Raw genomic sequence first — 23,548 nt, forward strand, 5'->3', positions numbered from 1 at the left:
TAAATTTACATAACATAAAATTTACCATTTTAGGTGTACAAACAGTGACATTAAATACATTCATGTTGTGTGCAACGATCACCACTATCCATTTCCAGAACGTTTTCATTATCCCAAACAGAAACTCTGAACCCATTAAACACTAACTCCCCACCGGCCACCATTCTAACCCAAATCTGTCAAGTAGCTCTATCCCTCTATACCTTTGCAGTTCCTTTGTTCACTTAACAACCACCTCTTAATTTTTCAAAAGCCAATCCAGATAAGCTCCTCTTCTCTGAAGTCCTCCCAGACCTCTCCCTCACTAAGGAGTCCATGGCCCCCTGCTGTGCATGCATTTATTGCTGTGCTCACATCTGTCTACACACTTGTGTCCTGCACAATACCAGAGATCTTAGAACTCAGAGACCATGTCTTACTGATCTTTATGTCCCTAGTGCCCAGTATATACCAGTGTGTGTTTAGTGAACGAATAAAATGGCTGATAAAAGATGAGTTTGATAACTCCCCCAAGTCACTTTCCTAATAAAGCTATCACTTTCACTGGTTCAATTCCTTCTATGCACTCAGTTCTTAATCCTTTATTTTCACAAACATTGTTTCATTTAATTCCTACAACAAGGATGCCAAGCAAGCATTACATCCCTATTTTCAGAGAAGGAAACTAAGATTCAGAGAATCAGTGTCTCCCTGGAGTCAGAATTGCTTAACCAGAAATGGTTAATGTAGCCTTTCCACAAAAAACAAGATGGTGGTCAGGCATCCCTATGCCTGGAAAAGAAGGGCTGGAGCTGCTGTGAACCCCTAGGATCTTGCATCTCTGCAGTTAAGAGTCCAGCACAGTTCTGGACACCTAAGTACTCTTGTATCAAACCTATTCGGAGCCTAAGCCTGGACACAGCTTTTCCTGGTGAGTTTACCTCCCATTCAACACAGTTGGGAGGAAAGATCTTGATATGTCTGTCACTTTTTTACAAGAAATTTAAGGTGACAGACTAAGAAAGCCAGGATGCTCTTCTTCCCTCACTTCCCAATTTTTGGTCCCTTCCAGCCTCCTCCCTCCTCGGATGGGGAACCCAGTCTGAGCCCTACACCCCTCGCCCCCGCCCACAACTGCGGGGTCCCGGGGCTTGGCCCTCAGGAGACTTCGCCCTTCACCCCATGGCGCACTTGCAGCTCCAGCTGAATACCGATCGCGACCTGCTTCCCGTGAGCCTCTGCTCTCCGCGACACCGGGGCTCTTGCTCCCTACCCAGCAGTCGTCGCGCGGCTCGGCAGAGCGGACGTCCAGGACTCCAAGATGGCGTCAGTCGGTAAGTACCTGACCCGGTTAGGACAGCCAGGTTGGAAGCAGAAGCCGGGGTCCGGGGTCGGGGCTCAGAGGTGCACTGGGAGGCGAGGGAGCTGCGGAGTCACCTGCCTTTTGCACAGGGTCTTGGCCGCGACCTTACCGGAGGCGCACTAGACCCTTTGCCCAGGGTCCTACGCCGTCCATCCCTTCTGTGCTCCCTGGGCCACGCCACCGGGCTGCGGCGGGGAGAGTGAGGGCAGTCGAGCGACGCGCCTCGGGGGCTTGGGAGTACGCCGCCTCGTGACTCTCACGCTGCCCATTAAGGAATAGGGGCTCTCGCCCCCACCGCGACCCAGGCGCTTTGCACTTGAACCCTACTCGCAGATATTAGCCTTCTTCCCAAAGCTGAAGCTCAAATTAAGTTCCAGGAGAAGCTAATGCCTAGGACAGTGCCTGACACCACAAAAGGTTCGACGCATGTATGTCGACTATGAGCTGAAGAGGCTTTAAGAGCTGAAGTGACCTATTCAAGGTCACTAATGAGAGACCTGAGCTTGAATGCAAACCTAGGAGTTTGGGGCCCTGTGGTAAACTGAGCTTGAATCACAAGGATGACCTTAAGACCAGAGGGCTTTTTGGTGACATGTATGTATAAATCTCTACACATTGGACTGTGCACACTTTTTCTTTCTTTTTGTATTAATACGGAAACCATGTACTGGTCCTAGATCCTCACAGTAGCCTTGTCAGGAAGTCAGTACTGGGAATGTTGATACCATTTTAAAGATGAGGAAAATAACATCAAAGATGTGTGGCCTGCCTGAGGTCACACAACACGACAGTGGCAGAGTTTTGATTAATCTACGTGTCTTACCCCAGTTTCTGTATTCTTAAACTCAGCCCTGAGAACTGAAGAGGGGATCAGAAAAGATGAGGATGATGCTGTTTTTCCTGTCTGTAAAAAATGGGCATGAGAATATTTATTCAAAGATGGTTGTATTATTTAAATAAAAAAAGGAAGCATTGAGACTTGGCATCTTGTTTCAGCAGAGGGTTGCGTGAAGAGCACCGTGGACTAAAGATTTAATAACTTAGTACATGGAAGGTACTTGGAACACTGCCTGGCCTACAGATGAGTGCCCGGCATCCCAACCATCACTCTGACCTTTGGGTGTGGTCATGTCACATCTGGCCCATTCAGCACCACCGTAGGAGAATGAATTGGAGTCCAAGTCTTTTAAGTACTGATGATCTTTTAGATGGTGTCTATTGCCAGAGCATAAAGCCACTAGTTCATTAGCAAATAAAGGATGGGAATAGGAATTAATAGAAACAGATGAGATCAGGCATTGGCAAACTATGGCCAACACGCTGGATTTCCTGCGGCCTGTTTTTGTATGGCCTGTGAACTAAGGGTGGTTTCTTTGTTTTTACAAAATTTGTTAGAAAGAAAAAGACTTTGTTGCAGAGGCCTTGTGTGACCTGCAAAGCCTAAACTCTTACTCTCTGGCCAACCCCTTGGGTGGATTTAGCACCTAGAAGACACATGGCATTTCCATGCTGCTTCATATAAGTGGACTTCATGTAACTGCTTCTTGAAGTCATAAAATCAGGCCAGACCTGTGGTCCTTCTACAGTCTCCACTGAAAGCCTGTCATGACCAGTAACTGTGTGTGTGGGTGCTCCCACCTTCAGATAGTTCAGTCAGGCAGAAAGAAAAATAATTCCCATTTACACAGGACCAAGTACCAAGGTGGGTACTGTTCTTACCCTTATTTTACAAAGGAGGAAACTGAGGCACAGAGAGGGCAGTAACTTGTCCACAGACACCTTGCTACGAAATGGCACAAAACCCAGAATACTTGACTCTAGAATCTGCTCTGTTACCACCACACTACTGGTGTGAACCAGTGACTGCAGAGGAGAGTTGAGGGAACAGGGTTCCAGTATGGCTGCCAAGGACTGAGGCCTTTATCTTTCACTAAAAGAGAAATTCATGGAGTAAGTATAGATATGTTTCTGTTGAACCTGATTGCCCCTTGGAGTTTTGCGATGGTGCTGTACTTGCTCTCCTTAAGGCTAATGGGATTGTGTGTGTGTGTGCGTGCGCGCGCGCGCGCTTATAAGTTTCTTAATTGTGGTTAAGGAAACACTCTTGTCTTTATAGTACAGAGATATAAATATGGTGTCTTCATAGTACAGGAAAGAAATTTTAAATTGTTGGCTTTTTCCCTCCTGTGATGCCAAAGCACCATGCCAGTCCCTGAATATGGTCATGAGAATGCAGAATGTATTTTCATAGTTTGTGTGCATGTGAAAAAACTAGCTTCAGTGGGCCCCGAAGTGGCCTGATTTTTAGTTTTGGAGTCACCAGCCTTATACCAGTCAAAAATACTTTGATTTAAAAATACTGTTTTTCTTTTGCACATTTCCCCCAACATAGTTCTTTTTCAAAATCACTTTTAAACTTTTTATTATGGAAGATTTCAAATAAAAAGGAAACAAAATAAGGTAACAAGTGTTTTGTATTCGTTACACAGTGTCAACAGTTTGCAATATGCTGCCCTTCTAGTCCCATCTACACCTTCGTCATCCACTCCCCACCACATGCCATGTTTAAAGCCAGAGTTGGTGTTAGCAGGGCGTGTTTGTACTCCTCGCTGCATGCAAGGAGGCTTTGAGTGTGTAGCAACGGTGTTAACTTTGTTCTTACTCAAGAAGAAAATAGTATAGTAATCTTTGGACTAAAAGCCTGCTGATCTTGCAAATGATGACAAACCTGGGATGTAAGATGTGTACTTGTTCAACTTTTCTAAAAATAGCACAGACAAGGTGACAGAGAAAGGTGTAGGTCATTTTCATATGACATTGTTTGGTGTTGAGCTTAATATTATTGACATTAAACTCTCCAACAGAGATATGGAACATATCCTAAAATTCACTTGAGACTATCTCACATTTCAAAAATATTACCAAGCTAATTATAGTTTTCTGTTTGTAAAAGAACTAAAGGGTGAGATTAATCCTTGAACTCCTATGTTTAAAATGTCCTAAAGCTTGGTTTATGTGCCATTTCTCCACCCTTTTCCTTTTTTTTCTAATGTTTCACATAGACCTTAATGATATTTCAACAATAATAATAATAGTTTACAGTTCTGAGCACTGTTCTAAATGCTGTTACATAGATTCCCATTCAATCCTTGGAATAAACCATTTTACAGACGAGGAAACTGGAGCTCAGAGGTTCTATAGAAAGGAAGTGCTGGCACTTGAGATAAGGTGGGCAGGGAAGGAGGCCTTTTAGGAGATGAGGTTTAAATTGAGACGGCCTTGTGATGAACCAGGAGCATTGCAAACGCAAAGGCACTCAGGTGAAAACAGTCCTGTCGCCTATGAGCAACAAGGGTTTGGCTGGAGTGTGGGAAGCCGGGGAAGATGAGTGGATATGAGACGGTGGTCTTCCCCCATAGATTGTTGGCTCCTGAGAGCAAGGCTCTTGTCTGCTGTCAGTGTTGTGTCCACAGTGCTTGGGGCGCTGCCTGGCAAATGGTAGGTGCTCCATATTTGTTGGATGAATCTAGATGGAAGGTTGGGGCAGTTTGTTTGAGATAGGCAGCCTAAACCACGACCCTAAAGCCATGTATGCAAGTCAGGCTTATGCCTCTACCGGTCACTTGTGGTCTCTTGACAAACACTCAGTCTGGTCCATCAAGACCAAGCGTCTGCTGCTCCAGACGACCTGCAGCAGATTAGAAGCTGCTGTTACGCTTTGTATTTCTCTTTATGGCCTGACCGCCCTCGCCCTTGTGAAGGGTTGGGAGGTGTCAGGAAACGTGGGGGTTCCCCTCAGTGGACTCTTGAGGCTGGTCCTTAAGGAGCGAGTCTTTCCTTGGATCCCCAAAATGGAGACAAAAACCTTAGAGTGATTTAGTCTGATTCCTCCTGTGGTTGGTCTTAAAGAAGGGACAGTAGTCCTTGACTCTTTGCCCTGAAGAGGACACCTGCTAATCTGCTTTTAAAAGTTGGCCTCTGGGGGAGGGCGGGAGGGGAGCCGTCCCTCCTTAGGAGCATCTGACACTCACAGGTCTTCCTCCTCTCAGGCCCTCCCTGGTCCCTTCCTATTTTACTCTGAAGCCCAAGATGACTATAGTATCGCCTCGACCAGGAGCTCTTACTGGCCTGTCCCGACTCATTGAAATACAGTCTGGGGCCCATTGAATCATTTGGAGTCGTTTTTACTGTCATTTGGCATCTGTGGTGCCAGGTAGGATGCTAGAGGTAGAAATCAGATCAGCTTCAGGAGCATGAGGACCGAGTCCTGACTCCACTGCCTGCCTACTCTGTGACCTTGGCCAAGTTGCCCATCTTCTTTAAGTCAACCCGCCCCCTGCCACCTTCCAAATAAAGGCATCAACTACTCGCTTTGAAGATTAAGTGAGCTAATATATGTAATGTAAATATTAGCTTTGCAGTCATATTTCTTCTGTCCTCCACTTGATCGCTTTCTTCTTCATGGTCCTTAGTTCTCTTTTTACAGTTATTCCCAGTAAGCTTTGTATTCAAAATCCTGTTTATTAGTAAAGCTGTCACTGCAGCAGCTCTGCCATTATATAGTCTATGACTTAAAATAGTGAATTTGCTGTCTTATTCTTATCACTACTTATGTTCAGCCTCTATGTAGTGATGTTATCAAATGCCCCTTTAGTAAATTATTGAAATAAGTGACACAAAAGGATGCTATTTGTTATTGGGAGATTTTTCAGTGTGTGTGTTTTTGCTTTTCAGTACCAATGAAGGACAAGAAACTCATGGATGTCAAAATAGGGGAGCTGCCAAAGTGGATACTGATGCGGGATTTCACCCCTAAAGGCATTGCTGGAGCGTTTCAAAGAGGTCAGAGCCTTATGGACATGTGTAAACAAAAGCAAACTTCTGGGGATTCAGGCCTCTTTTTGCCCTGAATTAATTTGGGTAGTAAAGGCCTTGTCTTTATGTAGAGGACAAGGGTTGTTAGCCCTTGAATTCCATGTTTGATTGGTCCTGTCAAATCCTGGCTCTGAGATATTTCAGCCAAGAAAATGTTTTCTATTGCTTGGAACCGGTACCACTGCCTTCATCTTAAAGAAATGTCTATGAGCGTTTTTACATCATGAGACTTCTTTAAGAGGAAAATGAGTTTGAAACATAGTAGACATCAATCTATAATGCAGTGCTTATCTCCCTGCCAGGGAAAACTTCCAAGATGAATATTCCAAATGGTCTGTCCTCGGGTCTGTGCATTTTAAAGTGCATGACTACTCAGCTCAGTCCTGTGGAACCTGTGTCGTCATTCTAGGAATAAAGACCTAGATAACCCCATGGGGGCCTGTGGGATCTCCAGCCTCTTCAGGGGCCCCCCTCCTGTTTTTCTAATTCTGGCCACCCTGTGGCTGTCTTTTGTGTCACGTTTCCTCCTGCCCTGAGGCCTTTCCTCAGCTTTGCCCTCAGATTAGAATACTCGGCCTTTTGCCCACACTTGAGTTAGAACAGTGGTGTTCAGTGGAGGTGAATGTGGCCTGCTCGTGCTCACAGCTCAGTGCCGTACTCCTTCCTGGGATTCCTCACGGTTGTAAACTGTGGCTTCTATGATCATTTCATTCTCTTTCTGTCTACTAAGCCCTGAGCCCCAGGAGGGCAGATACTGTTTGTTTCTTCACTGGTGGGGGCACCCAGTAGACAGATGCATGAAGCCTTCTTCTTCCCTGAGGGCCAGGCTGACTCAGCTGGCCACAGTCACGTGGCCTTTATTGGGGGTTGGATTCTGGGTCAGAATTAGGGTCAGGGGATCCCCTGGGTGAAGTATGATCAAAGGCCAACAGGCTGGGCCAATCTATTAACACACGACCAAGGTCAAAGGGTAGGAGCAGGGGGCCTAGCTGGAGCTTGTCCTGGGCTCGTGGGGCATTTGTGCTTTTCCCTTTATCAACCAGTGAATGTAGGGTGCGTGGGTCCCTGGATTCCAGTCAGACTTTGCTTTGCGCTGTGTGAAGCATCCCCAGCAGAGCAGGGCAGTGACTTCCTCTCGTTCACAGGTTATTACCGGTATTACAACAAGTACGTCAATGTGAAGAAAGGGAATGTTGCTGGGGTTTCCATGGTGCTGGCAGCTTATGTGCTTTTCAACTACTGCCGTTCCTACAAGGAACTCAGTGAGTGTCTCTTGGGTTGCCTTGCCTCCGGTGGGGTTTCCTGTGAGGGTGGCATTGGTTCACTGTCAGATTTAGAAGTCCGTCATTATACTGATAGCTGAAGAATTGGAGGGACTTGTCAGAATACTCATACAGTATATAGGATATTATTTTAAGTGAGAAAATTGTGGCAAAGAGAAAATGAAGACAGAAAAAAGAAGTTGAAGCTGGGACAAAGGTTAATACTTAGGAAGCATTCTGTAAGATACTGCAGGCTCTGTGAGAGGTTGGTGGAAATTTTGGCTTCATCTTTTTAGCAGCCAGGGCAGAGGAAAATAGGTGGAGTGGTACAAGCCAGTATCGTGCAGTGCTCTGGAAAAGCGTAGCTGTTCATGGTCCTGAGACCTGAGAGGAGCTTGTCTGGTGGGAGATGCTGGAACAGTGTCATTGGTGGCCACCGACTGGTTTCATGCACTGTTTCCAACAGTGTCCAGCCCCCTGCCAGTCTGTGGCAACGCTGGCTCTGAAGGACTGGACAGGTTCTCCGGGGCTGTTTGAGTGGATGTTCCTTTTGGAAAGGACGAGGCTGGCCAGGTGGCAGATGAGCACCTGAGGTGCCTTCGTGTCCCCAGCTCTGCTGGTTCTGCTGAGATGCTGGCAAGCAGGTTCTGGGTCACTTCCTGAAAGGAATCCTCAGGATGGCTTTATGTGATTTAGCCTGCTGCCCTCCCTGTCATTGTGTGCTTTCACTGTACCTCTTAAGAAATTTACCATTTTGCCTTTCTAACTTCAGAGCATGAGCGGCGACGCAAGTACCACTGAAGAGGGCTGTGTGGACACACACTGCATTCCTGACCATGGCCTTTGCCCAGCACCCCTGAATCCTTTCGTATCGTAATTGACACCTAATAAAAGATGACCTGACTGCTTCTGGGCTGCTTCACTGGTTTAGCCATTTCCCTGCACTTCGAGGAGCTCCCCTGTTCGAGGTGGGATGAGATTGCGCTACCATTCCCAAAGGGGGGCTGTCAGCCCAGGGCTGAGCCATGAGGCCTTGATGGGCTCCCTACACCACTTTGGGATCTTGTCCCAGTTTGTTAGCAGGGTGGGTGTCACTTAGCGCTACCCTGTCAAGTGTTTCCTTGCTCTTGGCCTAGAGTGTCCTAAACACTTTGGCCTTGTCAGCTGACACACACACAGTATAAAGCAGAAGCCCTGTGTTCCTAAGAATGCCTTCCCCTCCCCCATCTTTCTGCATTATCGTCTCCAGGAAACTCAGTAGCATGATCCTGGGGAGGGAAAGCACCAGCCCTGATAGCTCACAACTGCCCCTGTATCCAGCACTCTTCCTTACCTTTCGTCAGAGGTCTTTGGTAAAGTGACATGAAGGCCAGAACTTGTTAAGGGGTGCATGGTGAGCCTCTAAACTGTGTGGAGTGTTTAAGAGGGTGAGAGGCTGTGGCTAATTACCTCCCAGAAGACCTGACATACCATCCAACATGAAATGCAAAGTAAGGAGTCCTGCCAGGTGGCTGTTCCAAAGGCCAAGCTTCCAGACCTTTCCAGCTGCCAGTGAAAAGGCCTTTCTTCACTGACAGCATCACTTGCCTTCCTGAAATGCACATTTGTTGAAAGGGGACAAGTGGGCACCAATATCAAAGCTTCGTGCCAGGCATCTAGTGCAGCCAATAGCAAGACCCCCTCTTTGGCATGGAATCCTTGAAGTAATGAGACATAGCTTAAAAAACAAGCTTTAATCAACTTCATAAAAATTGTCCTTGTAATTGAACTTGGATAGGCCCACTTGCCCAGCAGGTTCCAGGTGATGGTTTCACATTTCCAGGCTCGGCAGGGTGGTCTCCTTAGGCCAAAGCTGTCTGGTAGTACAGACACTTGATGGGGCAGGAGGTAGGTGCACAGATGGACTGTGTCATCTATTTAAAGGGTGGTCTGCAGCTCCAGCTGAAGGTATACCTTAAACACTGTCAAGTGAGTGCCCCAAGAAAGTAAGCCCAGAGGAAAAAGACCCTCACAGTTGAGAGCCCTACACCCCTCCTCTCAGTTGCTGCCACTTTGGAGCAGGGCCAGGCTAAGCAACAAGCTCCCTTGGATTTGCCCTGAAGGGCTGCCTCGTGCAAATCACATTGATAGGCACAGCTTCTGAATTCAGCAGGACGTGGAGGAAGCAGGCATGACCTGGCCAGTTTTAATGATCCACCAGCCCCTGGGGTCACGGAGAACTGGTGTTTAATGAGGCCCCAGGGGAAGGGCTGTCTTTCACACACAACTGCTTAGCATAAGCCCTTCCCCACAAATTCCTCCCCTCCCCAGAGGGTGGTGTGCAGGGAATCCCAGACAGGAAGTGTTGATGCCTAGACAAACATGATGCTGACTTGGGGCAACTGGAGTACATGTCCCATTAAAAAAAAAAAAATTACAGCAAAATGATAGGGAAACTGGCAGACACAGCCCCACAGAATGATAAACCCCAGTGTGCCTGCCTGCCAGCCCCAGCCAGAGTTGCACCAACACTGGCATTACACAGTTCAATGCACGCTCCCGAGGATGGCCTGGAGTAGGCCCCAACGACAGGGCCCCTTGGGCTGCTCCGAGCTGGCTCCAGCTGCTGTCACTGTCCACTGAGAAAGGCCAAGTGCCCTTTGGTGCATCTGTTGGCGTAGTGTCCTTTTTCACCACACTGGGAACAGCAAGGAGGAGGAGACAAAACAAACACAAAAAACACCGTTTTCAAATGCAGTTTTCAACTAAGGCAGCACCCACCAAACAACAGGTAGAGAATGGGGACTCTGAAATCCTCAGTGGTACAGATTTTCATTCAAACATGAGAGAAAGGGAGCTCCAGAAGGTATGGTGGCACAAAAACTGCAGCCGACAACTTGACAAATGGAAGAGAAGTTTTTCCTCTGCGGCCACAGGCTGATCTGAGCACACAGCAGGGAGCGCCTCTGGCCTGGCAGCACCAGGGCCCACCAACGTGGGCTCTCAGTGGGTGGCAGGTTGAAGACAAGCCCATGGCACCAGAGCTCCCCCACCTGCCTGGGGACCAAGCCCCTCTGCATGGCTGGCCGGTCACTTACCTCTGAGGCACCATTCTGGGACTCCTCGGAGACTTGAGGAAACAAAGAGAGAAGCTACGAGGCTCCTCCCCCAACGTGGGGATTCATTGCTGTGGACACTGAGGGTAGGCTGCACCCAGGGTTCTCCCTCCTGGCTCTTGCACACCTGCCTAAGCTACCCCTGGGGACAGGTTTCAGTCACAGGATCAGAGAGACGGGACAATGGTTAGATTTGGGTGAACAGACCTGGTAAAATCACCTCTCAGAAATCGAGCGCTGGCCCTGACTACCCAGTCCCTGCCTTAGCTCCCCTTCATTCTTTCTTCTTGCTCCTCAAAACGCAGAATTCTCAGAAAAGGAGCGAATGGCAGCCTCAAGTACTGAACGAGGGGTCCAGAGGCAGTAGGGGCACCCACTCTGCACTAACCCACTCAGCGCTCTCCCAGTCTCCAGGCGGGAACGTGGGGCTCTTCTTGGTCATTGCCCAGAACTCTTGGCTGCTCTTTTCCCCTGACCCTGCCATCCCCATGTCTGATCTGTGTGACCTTTGTGTGGACGAGTGGCCTACAGAGCGGCCAGTTAGTCCTCTGGCTGATGTGATGACCAGAGGGAATGACTACGTGGGCCCGTTCATGGCACTTGGCATGTCCATCAGCCTCCGTAGCCTTTCTTGAGAAATCCAGGATTCCCACAAGGCGTCTTAATATTAACTGTGAAGCACCCCTGGTAAGAAGATTGGCAAGCCCCTGCCCCAGCTTTCTAAAGTCCAGGACGTAGGCGAGTTTGCGTCACAGAAACCCTGTTGAAGAGTCCTGCAGGGGGGCAAGATGACAACTACGCTCCCCACAGGACACCTAAGTTTGCTCACTGTACTGAGAACACTGCTCAGAAGCTGTCTGCCATGCACAGTGCACGCACCCCCATTCACCTCACCTTCACAGCCTCCTCTCTGTACTTGCCTCACCTGTTGGGCTCAGACTCTGAAATCTGAGGTCTTCCCTGAATCCATGCACACTTTTAAATTCAGCGTCTTTGGGCACCTACCTTCCCCTCCCCTGATAACAGCAGCAGCCTATTTGCTCAGCAGAGCTGGCACTGAAGGTGCTCGCTGATCATCTGATGGCTGTGGGCCATGGGAAGTGCCCCGTAGCCTGGCTTTTCTATGGACATTGAAGTATTAATATGCCTTTGGGCTCAGACCTCTACTTGTAGGCATGGATGCTACCAACATCAGACAAGAACTCACAAAGGTCTCAGTGCCACATGCAGCATTGTTTTCAGCAGCAAAAACTAATTGTCTACCAACGAGAACTTGTAAAATAAATTGTGGTTATACTATGCAGTCACTGAAAAGAAAAGATTAGATTTACATACACTGATACACAGATCTATGATATATTGTAAAGAAAAGAGTATAGACTTATACATACTAGGGCCCTATTTATATTAAAATATATACTATGTTGTGCGTATGTGAATATAAGTTTAGAAGAGCAGTTCTCCAAGAGGGGTCCAGGGGTCCACAGTGGGATTGCCTGTGGGGGTTTGGGCGGGTAAAGGGGTACCAAAACCAAAGAGCATGAGAACAGAACACACTGAATGAAGTGGCTGTTTTAGGAAAGGGGAGAGTAAGGCAACACTCACTTTATATCCTAAACACGTCTATACCATCAAAAAGTTTTACAAAAAGCATGTACTAACTTTGCATTTGGTCTAACAACTGCCAATCTGAAGTCTTCGTGAGTCTAGTCTTTGTAAAGTTGTTTATGCTGACTCACTTGGTGGTGCTTGTTTCCTTCTATGTTTTGTGATTTTTAATTATGAACTCATTCTTTGGAATTCTAGCTGGGAATTTTGTGGGACCTGAGTTGAGAATAAATTTCTCAAAGAGCCAGGTGCCAGAAGCCCACCCTTTGGGACTGTTTTAGATTAGAAAACTAGCTTTTTAGTGCTCACCAAGGGCAAGATACAGGCCCCAACTCTTGGAAGGGCCTAATAGTGACTATAAACTCTCAAGGGACCCTCCCCCTTCCCCTCCAGAGCCAAGAATGACACATGTTTCCTAGTGGGTTTTTAAAAGTTTACCCTTTCCCCGAGTGTCCTATTTTATGTATGTGTGTGTGAATAGGGGGTGAGAAAGGTATTCTGATTCCTCTGTGTGTAGGCCTAAAGCTTTCTCTATTTCCCTGGAGTGTGCCCACGTGAGGTCTAAGGACAACCAGAGGCCTTAGCGTTCCTTCTTGTCTCTGGATTTGTGCTTCCACTTTGTCCCTAGCCTCTGAAAGATTTCCCTCCCTTTCTTGCAAGTACACTCCATTCCTTCAACAGGGCATGTTTAATCGTTCACCTGGCCTTGGTGTGCTGTGAAAGGAAGTAGGATGGTCTCTAGCCCACCAGAGTGGCCCACTTTTATAATCAGCAAAAGCAAAGATTTTTCATTCTCCAAAATTAACTATCTGGGGAACGAAGGCCACTGACTGTAAGGACCCCTCCCTGCTCCCCAGACCCAAGACTCACCTTGTAACAGGTGACCTGCTCCAACGGCCGGGGTCCCCGGTTGCCTGCACTGCTGTTTTGACTCTGCATGACCCCAATGACCTGCGGGGTTCTCTGCTGATTGGGAGAAGAGTTCTGACTCGTTAACTGGATCAAGGAGGACGACCTTTGTAATGGCGGATTGTTACTTTGCTGGAAAGAGTTACACAACACGGTTTTACTGCGGAAAACACGTGCACGCAGACTACCAATGGGGCCGGGGAAAAAAAAGAGGGCAGGACTGCTCCCGCATGGCCAGCAGGAAGAAGGGCTTCCGTGGCGCCCCACTCAGGAGAGCAGGCAGAAAAGAAACATCTGGTGATAATGGCAGGAGCTGCTGCCCGAAAAATACCATGCAGACACACAGAAATAAAAAATAAAAGAAAACAAAACACCAAAGAGACGAGGTCTCTGGGCAGCAGGGCGAGGGCATGAGCAGGCCTTACTTTTGTTTCTGAGGTTCTAGCTTCAGGTGAGGATGAACGCTTGGTTCAGCCAGATGTTTAACAGCCTACACGGCGAGCAACAGTCACAGAAAAACAGCTGGAGGCTGACACGCTGACCTGTGGTCTAGGGGCTGAGAGGGCCCTCCACTACGGAGTCATGTGAGCAAGGAGGACAGGGGTTCCTGGGGTCGGGAGTGGACAGCAAGGCCATCTCCCAACCAAGTGGTTCCTGGCTCTGGCTTCCATTAACGCAGGAACCCAGAGCTAGAAACGCCCAGGTTGTCATGGCTGCACCCACACCCAGGAATTCCCAGATTTGCTGATAAGGAATTCTGTGTGATCTGCCCCACAACCTCCTGAGGGAGGGGTCAGTGCAGCAAGTGCGGCACATCTCCACCTGGCTCTTCAGCCTCTAGCACTGGGGAGGGCTGGACGGGGCTACGGCAACGGGCTCAGAGTCCAGCCAGGCAAGAGGTAAGGCTTTAAGGTCAGTAGGCGGATTTACTCAGCCTATTGAGACCCTCCCTAGCGCACTGCCCAGCCCTTCCTCTGGGTCCGCAACTCCCCACCCCCTTAACCAAATATCCAGGATACCCTTGGTTTGGGGGGTGGGGGCTGCTGCAGATGCCCATTTGTCTATGGCATTTTCCTCTTTCCCCTGCTTGAGAGAATCAGCCGCCTGCTGGGTTATAGGACTCCCTAGACTGGAGCCAGCTGGTCCTTTAGCCCTGTTCCCAGCCTTCCCTACAGTAGAGAACATCCACACAGAGCGCTCACAGCACTGGCCAGAGAACCAGCCAGCCTTGGTTCTGTTACCAGATCTGCTCCTGCCCAGTGTGGCCCCTCAGGCAAGCCCCTCCCTCTAAAAGTGTCAGTTTCCCTGTTTGTAAAGGGAAGGGTCTGAACCAGAAGCAAGAGCAGGCAGCAGACACGTGGCACCCATGCTGTCTCCCACTCTGGCTCCCAAGGCAGGCACTGCTGAGCTGCCAAGGCACACGCCAGTCAAGGGAAGAGAAGCCAAGTCGGCATTCGGCTCCAGCAGACAACTCTCCATCTCTAGAGGGAGATGCAAACTGTTTTGCTCCATACATTTTCTGCTGGAACTCAGGGTGATTCCCCTCCTGTCGCACCTCTTCCCGAGCCCTCCCAGGGTATCCAGCTGGGTGTATGACAGACCGCGCACTGATGCAGGCATTGAGTTCTTGTGCAAGGGCACTGCCAGGACCAGCAATGCCATGGGGCCGAGGAGGGGCCAGGACACAGTACCTTTGTCGGAGGCTGCGTCTGCTGCGGCAGTGGAGGCTGCTCGGTGGTTCCCATCGGCAGTTCAAATCGAGGGCTGGACACCCAGCAGCCAGAAAGGATGAGAACAAAAGAAGAAGAGATGAAAGAGGAGCTAGGCTGGGCCGTGTTCTCAAATTATGGCCCCGGGAAAATCACAGCCAGTCTAGTCCCTAAGCACAGAGCAACATGAACCACCTGGACATGGGGTAGCTGTTGGCTCACCTCTGCCCGAGGCCATAGGACAGTGGGGAGAACAGAACTGACACACCTGGGCTCAGACCCAGCTCTGCCCACACCTGGCTGAGGCCTGGGGAGAGTGCTTCTCAGAGAAATGAATGAAAAAATTTTTAATTTAAAATTTTTAATATTTAAATTATAAACCAAGCATTGGCAACCATATATAGACAGGTTTGCTATGGATAAATTAAGATTGTGAGGTCATACTTTGAAATGCAACTTCACAAGTAGTTTAAATAAATCAATACATTTCCTCAAAAATTGTATGATTTTCTTCAGTTTATAATTCAGGATATAGAAAGTTTAATATCATGTTAAATAATTAACCATCTACCTACCCTCTAAAAGTAAGCTATAGAAAAGTGAATCACTATTAGGACCAAATAACAACATAACAACAAAGCTTTCATGGTTTTTCTTAAGAGTATATATAAATCTTGAAAAGGTAACACTGTTAGCTGAGCTGTGAAATCCATAAAAATAATAGTTTTGCCACAGTGCACACATGAATTCTTTCATTTTGCTTCCCTGATTCCCTCACTAAGCAGCTTTCAGGTTAGAAATGGAAGACAAAAAATCACAGATCCTACAGGAAATAATGCAAATAGTGAGAAAGAGTTGGTACTGTCAGAAAGCACGAGCTTGTTCCATCAGGGCTTTGCACATGGGAGCCCCTTCCAATACACACCCTTCCCTGCAGGGTCCCAAAGTGCCAAGCCTCCTCCGACAACACAGATTCCCAGGGGACACGCCTGCCTGCCTTACAAACAGGACCTCTTGGGCCACCTGCGGGCTCCTGGGCTCTCATCTAGGGAGCAAGACCAGCTCAGCAGCCACCTGCCCACTGTGTGGCAACAACCAGGGCACTGCTCCTGTACAGGGGTTGGCAGTACAGATGGAGGTAGCACAGGAGGGGGAGACTGCACTGGTCCCACCCAGTGCCACCCTGTCCCCTCAACTGCCCAAAGTGACACATGCCCTGAGGCCGAGGAGAGGAATGCTGAGCCCTGCTGAGCAAGAACCCAGCTTCAGAGGCCCACAGACTTGCCTCTGAGCAGGTACCACCACCTACCACCAGTGGCTAAGCTCTGGGCGGAAGGTGGGCGTGAGCCCACCTTCAGGCCAGCTGTTCTCGTGTGAAAGAGGACATTCTCTCTCACACCTGTGAATTACATCAAGTAGCATGTGGGAAACCCCACGCTCAGCACCTCCGTACAGGAGGCCTTGAAACTGTAGTTCCGTCCTGTAGGGCACAGGTTCTTAATCTGAGGCCCCTAAGTGATAGGTAAGGCTGTGTGGGCATGAGTTTCACTGGAGCACAGGGCCCATAGCTTTCATGATTCCCTGACAGCTGTGACCCAATAACGGTTAAGTGCTGGTCTAGGCAGAGCCACCTCTGGGCTCAGGAAGCAGCAAGTGTTCCCCCCCCCCCCACACACACACATGCCTACCCGTCTTAGGACCTGTGCCAAGGAGACCCAGGAAAGGTGTAAAGAGCAGCAGGGGCTGGGGCAGGAGTGGTGGGGGAGGGGTGGGGGTCGTAGGGGCTGGCTACTCACTGCATGAATTTACACGAGGGCCCCTCTGGGCAGAATCCCACCAGGTAATTCACGCAGATGACTCTCCGCGTGTGCCGGTGCCTGCACAGGGGACCTGTGGAGCCAAGCATCAGGTCACTCAGACCATCCCCTCTTCAGTGGACAACCTTGTGCCCCTCTGCCAGTCAGAGCCATGCCCAGACCACCGTCTGGGGTGCAGAGAGCAACAGGAGGGCTTCAAATGCTGGGTTTGCTTCTTACTCATAGGGGACAGTGGGCAGGACACACAATCTCTAAAATGCTAGTTTCCTTATCAAAAATGCAGGTGAGAATGCAGCCCACACAGGAGTCTTGGGAGACTCAAGCGAGCTGAGGGTGTGAAAAGGCCTCACGAGCCCCCAAATGCCTAACAGGTTTTGCTGGAACAGGCAGGACAGGCAGAGGGTCATGTGGGCAGGGGCAGGGAGGACGGGCCTCTTGCAGGGGGCCCCGCCACCACCACACCTACCGTGCTTGCAGAAGCCACGGTCGTACCAAGGGCAGTCCTTGATCTTGGACTCGGGGTCGATGTGCAGGAAGGGGCACTCCTTGTTGCTGCACTCCCCTGCAGGGAAACCCAGACACGCGTCCACTGGGGACAGCTCCGGGAGAGCTGGACCCAGACCCACCTCAGCTTGCCCCAGGGCTGGGGCCTGCTGTGCAGCAGAGGGCCAGGTGGTGCTGGCTTCTGGAGCTGGCCTGGCAGACCCTGAGACTCAGGGCACAGGACTGAGCTTGTTTCCTGACCTGTACGTGGCTGTGAAGGTCCTCCCCTCACATGTGTCCATGCTGCCACGCGAGTCAATGACACTGACAGCCAGGCACAGGGTATATACTCATCAAGTAACTTACGGCTCCGTCCCTTACCCGCAGGGGGTGTCCCAGGCACCACATGCCCAGGGAGGCAAACGCACCAGTTAAGGCCATGACATTACTGTTCCACAGTGATGAGCTCTTCACATCTACTAGCTGGGACAGGGGAAAGGTCTGAAGAGTCTACCTTTCAGGACAAAAGTAGGGAAGATTTGGGAATTCCAGGCTGGGGCACGTGGTAGAACGCAAGTAAAGTCTTTACGACAGCTCCTCTCAGGAGCAATTGGCCCAGCTGGCCACCAGCATCTTTCACCCAACTACGGTTCTGCCACCTCCATGCTTGCCCTTCCCATCCTCATTACACATGAAAGACCAATCTGAGAAAATGCAAACTCCTTCCCAGACCCCCAAGTCCCTACATGGTCCAGCCTACCCTCCCCAGTCTCTTCCTCCCCTCCAGCCACACTGGCCCCCCAGCTCTTCCAAGACCGTCCCCTATTTAGCCTTCAGATCCCAGCTTAGGTCTCAACTCCTCAGAGGCCTTCCCAACCATTCTGCCTAATGGTGATTTCCTTATGTGGTTCCATTACTGTTTCTTTCCTTCAGAGCACGTATCGTGAACAATTCTCTTCTTCACCTCGCTGGCAAATTAGCTGCCTCTCCCTGGGCCACTAGAGCAAAAGCACCATGGGGCAGGGCCTGGATCTGTCCTCTTCACTGCCTAGAAGGGGAGCCCTCCCCTGCGTCACCTGTAGCACAGGTGACAGGAGCTGCAGACAGTGTGTGTGCACCAGCACAGGCTCTACAGGGCAAGAAGGGAACCCAGGCCAGTCTGCAGAGGTGCCCATGAGGGCTCACGCCCACCTTCAGGCCAGCTGGGAGAAGGCTCCCATGGAGAAGCCCCTGCTTCCTTCCAGTGCTGGCTCCAGGGCTGCTGTGGATGGAGAAGAGAGGGTGGGGAGCTGGGAAGTCTGAATCTTATTTCTGACTGTGCTTTGACTTCTCAGCTTGTGCTGCCTCTATAAGAAAAGCCACAACGATCATTAACAAGCCAGCAGGCCAAGCCTGTTGGACTGCTGAAATAATGAACATCTCCTCTGACAATAGAGCTTTGGAAGTTTGTGGCAGGCCCAGCACACCTCGGCCCACACAGAGTACGGAGGCGTCCAACCTTCCGCCAGGCCATGCACAGGGCTGGGGATGGCAGTCCTGGGGCCAGAGCCTGCCCTTGTCCTGACCACCAGGGCTAATTCCTGGGTAACCTCACCCAGAGCAGAACGCCGGGGGGTTCTAATTCCACCAGGGAGCACAACAGCTCAGCTAAGCCCTGTGCTAACCCACCGCTCTCAGCCCATCCCCACTTCTCAATGCAGTTCACTCAGGACAGCTGAGGCCACGTGTTCACTAAGCAGGGATCAAGGCAATCTGTTTCAAGGTGAAAAACGGCTCTTTGCCACCAGAAGACAGCCCCAAGACCTGCTATTCTTAAGGTGTATTTAGGATAGACAAAGCTACTACCTGGGATGACACTCCCAGAGAGAAGGAACCAACTCGGCCCGGGGGACAATCAGTCGCCACGCTGAAAGAAGAAGCTGATTTAAGGGAGGTTGCTTCGGCACGGCTCACTCACCCACTGGGAGACCTTCATTAGTCTCAACTTCCCAAAGAACCTGAAAGTACTCAAAAACCTGAAGCACTACAAAGATGTAGGGATTATTAGAGGATAACTGTAACTCCCCATAACTAAGAGGACCCAAAGAGGAGGCAGGTGGTGACCACTGCCCCATGGAAAGGACTTATGAGCACACAGATCCATCTGGACAGCGGGGCTGCTCTCCCCACAGTCCAATCTCCTTCCAGCTGAGACTGCAAAGCAATGCCCAAGGTTCTCATCTGAAGCTGGAAAGACGGGAGATGACAGACACTGTGGGTTCTGAGCAGTGCTGAACTCCGCTGGGTCTTGATTCTTGGTACAGCCCCCCAGGGCTACTGCTGCTGAGGGTCTGGGTGGAGGGAGAGGCCTGGCCACACACCTTACCAACTGCCTTACCGAACTTTGAGTAGAAATAGCACTCAGGCATCTTGGTCATGTCATACTCGTGTAGGAATTCGCACTGGTCCCCTTTCTTGCACAGCCCCCGCAGCCAGTGTTTGCAAACCACTGTCTTCTCGCCACTAATGTGGCGGAATGGGCACATGCCCCCTGCCAAGGAAGACATGTGGGTGTGAGGAGAGATGTGGCCCTGAGCCCAGGGGCACTGGGCCTGGGGGAGCCAAGGTGCCTTCACCTCCTTCCTCCCCGAAGCCCCTGGAAGCAGCACGTCCTAGCCGGTGGCGGCTGTCCCTGGCAGACGGCAATGTGATTTTAGGCAGGACATGGGCATTTTAAGTTTAAATAGGTATGTATTTTAATGTATTTTGGTAATCTAACTAAAATCAAATAATGTTTTCACAGATATTACTATAAGATAGAGGCTTAACAAGCCGAAGGGTGGTATGGGGGTGAGGTGGGGTTGAGTTTATTTCTTAATTTAAAGAATAGGTCCAGCAGTACACAGACATGGTCAAAATTACAGGGGGAAGGGTGGGTTGCGGGGAGTGGGGGTTTGGAAACCCAGCCCTAAAAGAGAGAAGGTAGAGAGGACCACCAGAAGCTTGGACTCCATGCGGGCTCCATCTTTAGTTAAAAGTGCCCACTTAGCCTTCAAGAACTAAGAAGATCAAGTATAGAATTAAAGAAATGCATTGTATACAAATTGGGGGAGGTCTGCCTTCTGTAGCCGGACCTAAGCGATCATCCATCCAGATGTGACCGAGCCATACCCTGCGGAGGTCATATTTCTAAACAGTGGCCTGGCAGGACTACTGGGAAGGCCTGACTAGAATGAGGTTGTGACTGGAGAAGAACGAGACCCACCCACTGCCAACTTTCTGTAATGATGGCAATATTCTATATTTATGCTGTCAAGTATGGCAGCCAGTAGCCACACGTGGCTATAAAACACTTAAAATGTGACTAGTGTGATTGAAGAACTGCATTTTTATTTAATTTTAACTAATTTATATTTTAATAGCCACATGTAACTAGTGGCTACTATATTAGTTAACAAAGAGACTGGCATATTGCCTGTGTTAAGGACAGATGGTGGCAGGTCAGAAAGGCAAAATTACCAAGCAAGGACGTGGCCATGAAACCAGCCCAGGGGCGATGATGTTCCAATTAGACACCAGAGGTCAACCGGGTGGACCAACCTGATAAGTCTATTGCTTTAGTTGTAAATGACTGAGTTATAGAACCCAAAGTTGCCAAAATCAGCCATAAAAAACAAACTTGCTCTAATTCTGTGCTCCCTATTTAAGCTTGTGATTAAAATTGCTTAGAGGAAGAAAAATGCCCAGACCTCTATATGGTATGTAAGGTCCTGCCCTGCGATACTTCTTATGAACTAATGGATAGGTAGTCTGGCTCATGCAGCCTCTGTTGGGCCCTGGTTAGTATGAACATGACTCTACGAGACGGACTATCATGGGGTTTTTTAGTATATGTGCTGCCGAAACGAGCACATATCATGGGGTTTTTTGATGAGAGGACACAGAGGACAGTGAGTCCGTGTAGACTCCGTAGAACCAGAAAGGCCTGGATTCAAACACTGGGCTCAGTCACTCACTAACTCTGTGACCGGGAGAAAGTTCCTGAGCATCTCAGTGCTAGGGGCTTCTGTTCATGTCATAGGTCAGCTTGTGGCCACAGGGAAAGTGAGATGAGAAGGCCAATTCAGAGCCAGGTTCCATCCTGTGTTTTAGGTTTCAGGCAGAACACCCCATCATGTTCCTAGCTTACCCAAACCACAATTTCATCTAGGGACACTGTTTGTCTGCAGAAAGCAATGTAAGCTAGAGACCTGATGGCCTGCAAGTCTGCTAAGGGCTAGGGTGGTGGAAGGAATATCCCCCAGGGAGCCAGGGGTCTCTTACCTTTGCCACAGGCTGCTTTCAAAAAGAATTCGCAGACAGCAGCCCCTGACTCTGTAGAAAGGAGAGAATAGGAGAGGCGTCAATCAAAGCAACGTAAGATTACTACTGGTAACATCTGAAGATGGGGGAAGGAACTGTTCTGGCCTTTAACCCACGAAGGGTTCATGGTATAGGTAACAGACTGGCACAAAGAATGCAAAGCCAAACCAAGCAAGAAGAAAGTTGCTTATTTCAGTCACTCCCCGTAAAATGAGACATTGTTGAGAGTAATCATTATTCAGGGCTGAGAGCTTCCTATTATAAAGATGCTTTCACGGAGTTAAGTGTGTGTGGGGGAAGGAAGGATGGAGCACAAGATCACAGAAATTAATTACACTGTGCTTGGACATTCCAGAGGGCTAATTTAACATGAGGCAGAGGGAGGGAATGATCTCACAGGAAACACAAGCAAATGTGGACTGAGGACAGACAGGCTCCAGAGAGATGCTATTTGGGTGGGAAGAGCATAATTGAAGACACAGAAGTAGGACTGCTCTTAATATGCAACAGCAACACACAATTGTTAAAGGAGCAGTCTTTTGCTGCCACAGATGCAGCTAGTTCAGATGAGGGGAGCAAGAGACACAGGCTGAGTGAGCGCAATGGCAGTCAGTGGGCTCAGGGGACAGGCTGTTCCAACGAGCCCAGGACTTCCACTGCTATCAGAATAAACCTTCTGGTGTCATAAACAGTTTTCTCTCTCAGAGGGCATTTCAGAATTGCTGAAAACCTACAGACAGCATCTCTGAAGGCCACTTTCATGCCTCTTGCTAACTTGCAAGAGATTCCTTGGTTTTTCAGGAGCAGCCCTATTTTGCTGGGAGAGACTTAAGGCTCTGGAACTGGGAGTCCTGGGCTGTCACTCATTTGCATTTCAAAAAGTCTCACAAAAAAGAGTTAGGATTGCTTCCTTCATTCCTTAAAGCCAGCAGTCCACTATCCTGGGGACTGGGTCTCAGGCAGACAGAATAAAAGAATATGCCTCCAGGGCAGAACAGACAATTCTTCCCCAAACTAAGAAATGAAGTTCAAGGACAGGGGCTGTGGCCTCCCTGGGCATTAACACACTGAACTTGATCACTGGCAGGCAGTGTGCTGAGGGCAGCTACCAAGTCTGAGGCCAGTCAGGGCAGCACCCATGGCTAGTTATGTCCTTGACCCTCCCTAGAAACAGGTCTGTGGGCCCCTCACCACTGCGCCTGCCCTCAGAGACTCAAGTATCTGCGGTCCCAGGCTAGAGACAGGTGGGATGGAAAGAGCTGTCCTGCATGGATGGTTCCATAGCCTCAAGCTCGTGCTATCAACAGTGAAGGGAGCTCAGGCAGCTGCCAGGGTGTGATGAATGACTCCGAATTGGGGTCCAGAGAAAGAGAGACAGGCTCGCAGGAGTGTGAGTCCTAGGAGAAAAGAGCTTGCGAGTCTAATTGAGGATATCCTACAGAGGTGTTCCTTCCCTCAGCCAGACTCCTCCAGACTCAGCTTTGACGAAAGCAAGAAGAGGGAGATCACAGTAGGGGGCTGGAGGTGGGGAAGAGAGTTATACGGTACTTTCCTGTAGTTGGGGTGTGTGTGGGGGTGGGGGAAGGATTTTCAACCCAGGATACCCGCCTTCATTCAAGAATTATTTGAACAGCCAGACTAGGTCTTGCCCTCCTGAAGTTTGTCTTAAACTAGTCCCAGGGGATCAAAGATCCGAGTCCAAGTCCCAGGACCGAGGGGGTGGGGTCGTGAGTCCAAGGGGGAGGGGGTCCCAGGTCCGAGGGGATCGGGTTCCAGGTCCGAGTCGGTCGCACCCTTCGCCTGCCCGCCCCGGCCCCACGCTCACTGTCCATGCCGGGGAAGGGTAGCGGCTGCGCCCCGAGCTGCTGCTCCACCGCGATCTCCAAGTCGAACTTGATGTGGTCCACGCTGGCGATGATTTCCTGCATGGCGGCGGCGGCGGCCCCACCGGCCCGGCTCCCCCTCAGTACCTCGCCGCTCTCACACCTCTACCTGCCACCCGCCACCGCACACGGTCCTCCTCCGCCTCGCCTCGCCGCCGCCGCCGCCGCCGCCACCGCCGCCGCCGCCCGCGGAATGCCGGGAGCGCCCAGAGCCCGCGCCAGCC

The 23,548-nt window shown here is 49.9% G+C and overlaps 2 protein-coding genes across 5 annotated transcripts; one reads left to right on the plus strand and one right to left on the minus strand.

Annotated features, from left to right (window-relative positions):
* Positions 1–1,173: 1,173 nt before the first annotated feature.
* ATP5MF (ATP synthase membrane subunit f) lies at positions 1,174–8,387 on the plus strand. Its single transcript, XM_019718332.2, has 4 exons — positions 1,174–1,313; positions 6,077–6,184; positions 7,363–7,479; positions 8,252–8,387. Exons 1-4 carry the CDS (start codon positions 1,301–1,303, stop codon positions 8,278–8,280), a joined length of 267 nt encoding a protein of 88 aa, XP_019573891.2. The 5' UTR covers positions 1,174–1,300; the 3' UTR covers positions 8,281–8,387.
* An 810-nt stretch (positions 8,388–9,197) lies between these two features.
* CPSF4 (cleavage and polyadenylation specific factor 4) lies at positions 9,198–23,500 on the minus strand. 4 transcript variants are annotated; one of them, XM_019718325.2, is made up of 8 exons: positions 23,267–23,499; positions 21,403–21,453; positions 19,478–19,630; positions 17,084–17,179; positions 16,597–16,690; positions 14,783–14,855; positions 13,053–13,148; positions 9,198–10,156 (listed from the first exon to the last, which is right to left on the minus strand). In XM_019718325.2, exons 1-8 carry the CDS (start codon positions 23,367–23,369, stop codon positions 10,088–10,090), a joined length of 735 nt encoding a protein of 244 aa, XP_019573884.1. In that variant the 5' UTR covers positions 23,370–23,499; the 3' UTR covers positions 9,198–10,087. The 4 variants fall into 4 exon arrangements, with proteins under 4 accessions (XP_019573884.1, XP_019573885.1, XP_019573883.1 ...); XM_019718326.2 differs by having other exon boundaries at positions 9,948–10,156; positions 13,053–13,145; XM_019718324.2 differs by having other exon boundaries at positions 9,948–10,156; positions 13,053–13,223.
* Positions 23,501–23,548: the final 48 nt, after the last annotated feature.

The sequence above is a fragment of the Rhinolophus sinicus genome, linkage group LG03 (genome assembly GCF_036562045.2).
Source record: "Rhinolophus sinicus isolate RSC01 linkage group LG03, ASM3656204v1, whole genome shotgun sequence".
Classification (NCBI taxonomy): Eukaryota; Metazoa; Chordata; class Mammalia; order Chiroptera; family Rhinolophidae; genus Rhinolophus; species Rhinolophus sinicus.

What these genes read in the sequence shown, in the direction of transcription:
- ATP5MF (XM_019718332.2), top strand. An exon ending in TGCTGGAGCGTTTCAAAGAG is followed by an intron (nt 6,185 to 7,362) that starts GTCAGAGCCTTA and finishes TCTCGTTCACAG; the next exon opens with GTTATTACCGGTATTACAAC. An exon ending in CCGTTCCTACAAGGAACTCA is followed by an intron (nt 7,480 to 8,251) that starts GTGAGTGTCTCT and finishes TTCTAACTTCAG; the next exon opens with AGCATGAGCGGCGACGCAAG.
- CPSF4 (XM_019718324.2), bottom strand. Translation starts at nt 23,369, where the DNA reads ATGCAGGAAATCATCGCCAGCGTGGACCACATCAAGTTCGACTTGGAG. An exon ending in CCCTCGTGTAAATTCATGCA is followed by an intron (nt 14,856 to 16,596) that starts GTGAGTAGCCAG and finishes CTGGGTGTCCAG; the next exon opens with CCCTCGATTTGAACTGCCGA. An exon ending in AGACGCAGCCTCCGACAAAG is followed by an intron (nt 13,224 to 14,782) that starts GTACTGTGTCCT and finishes AACTCTTTCCAG; the next exon opens with CAAAGTAACAATCCGCCATT.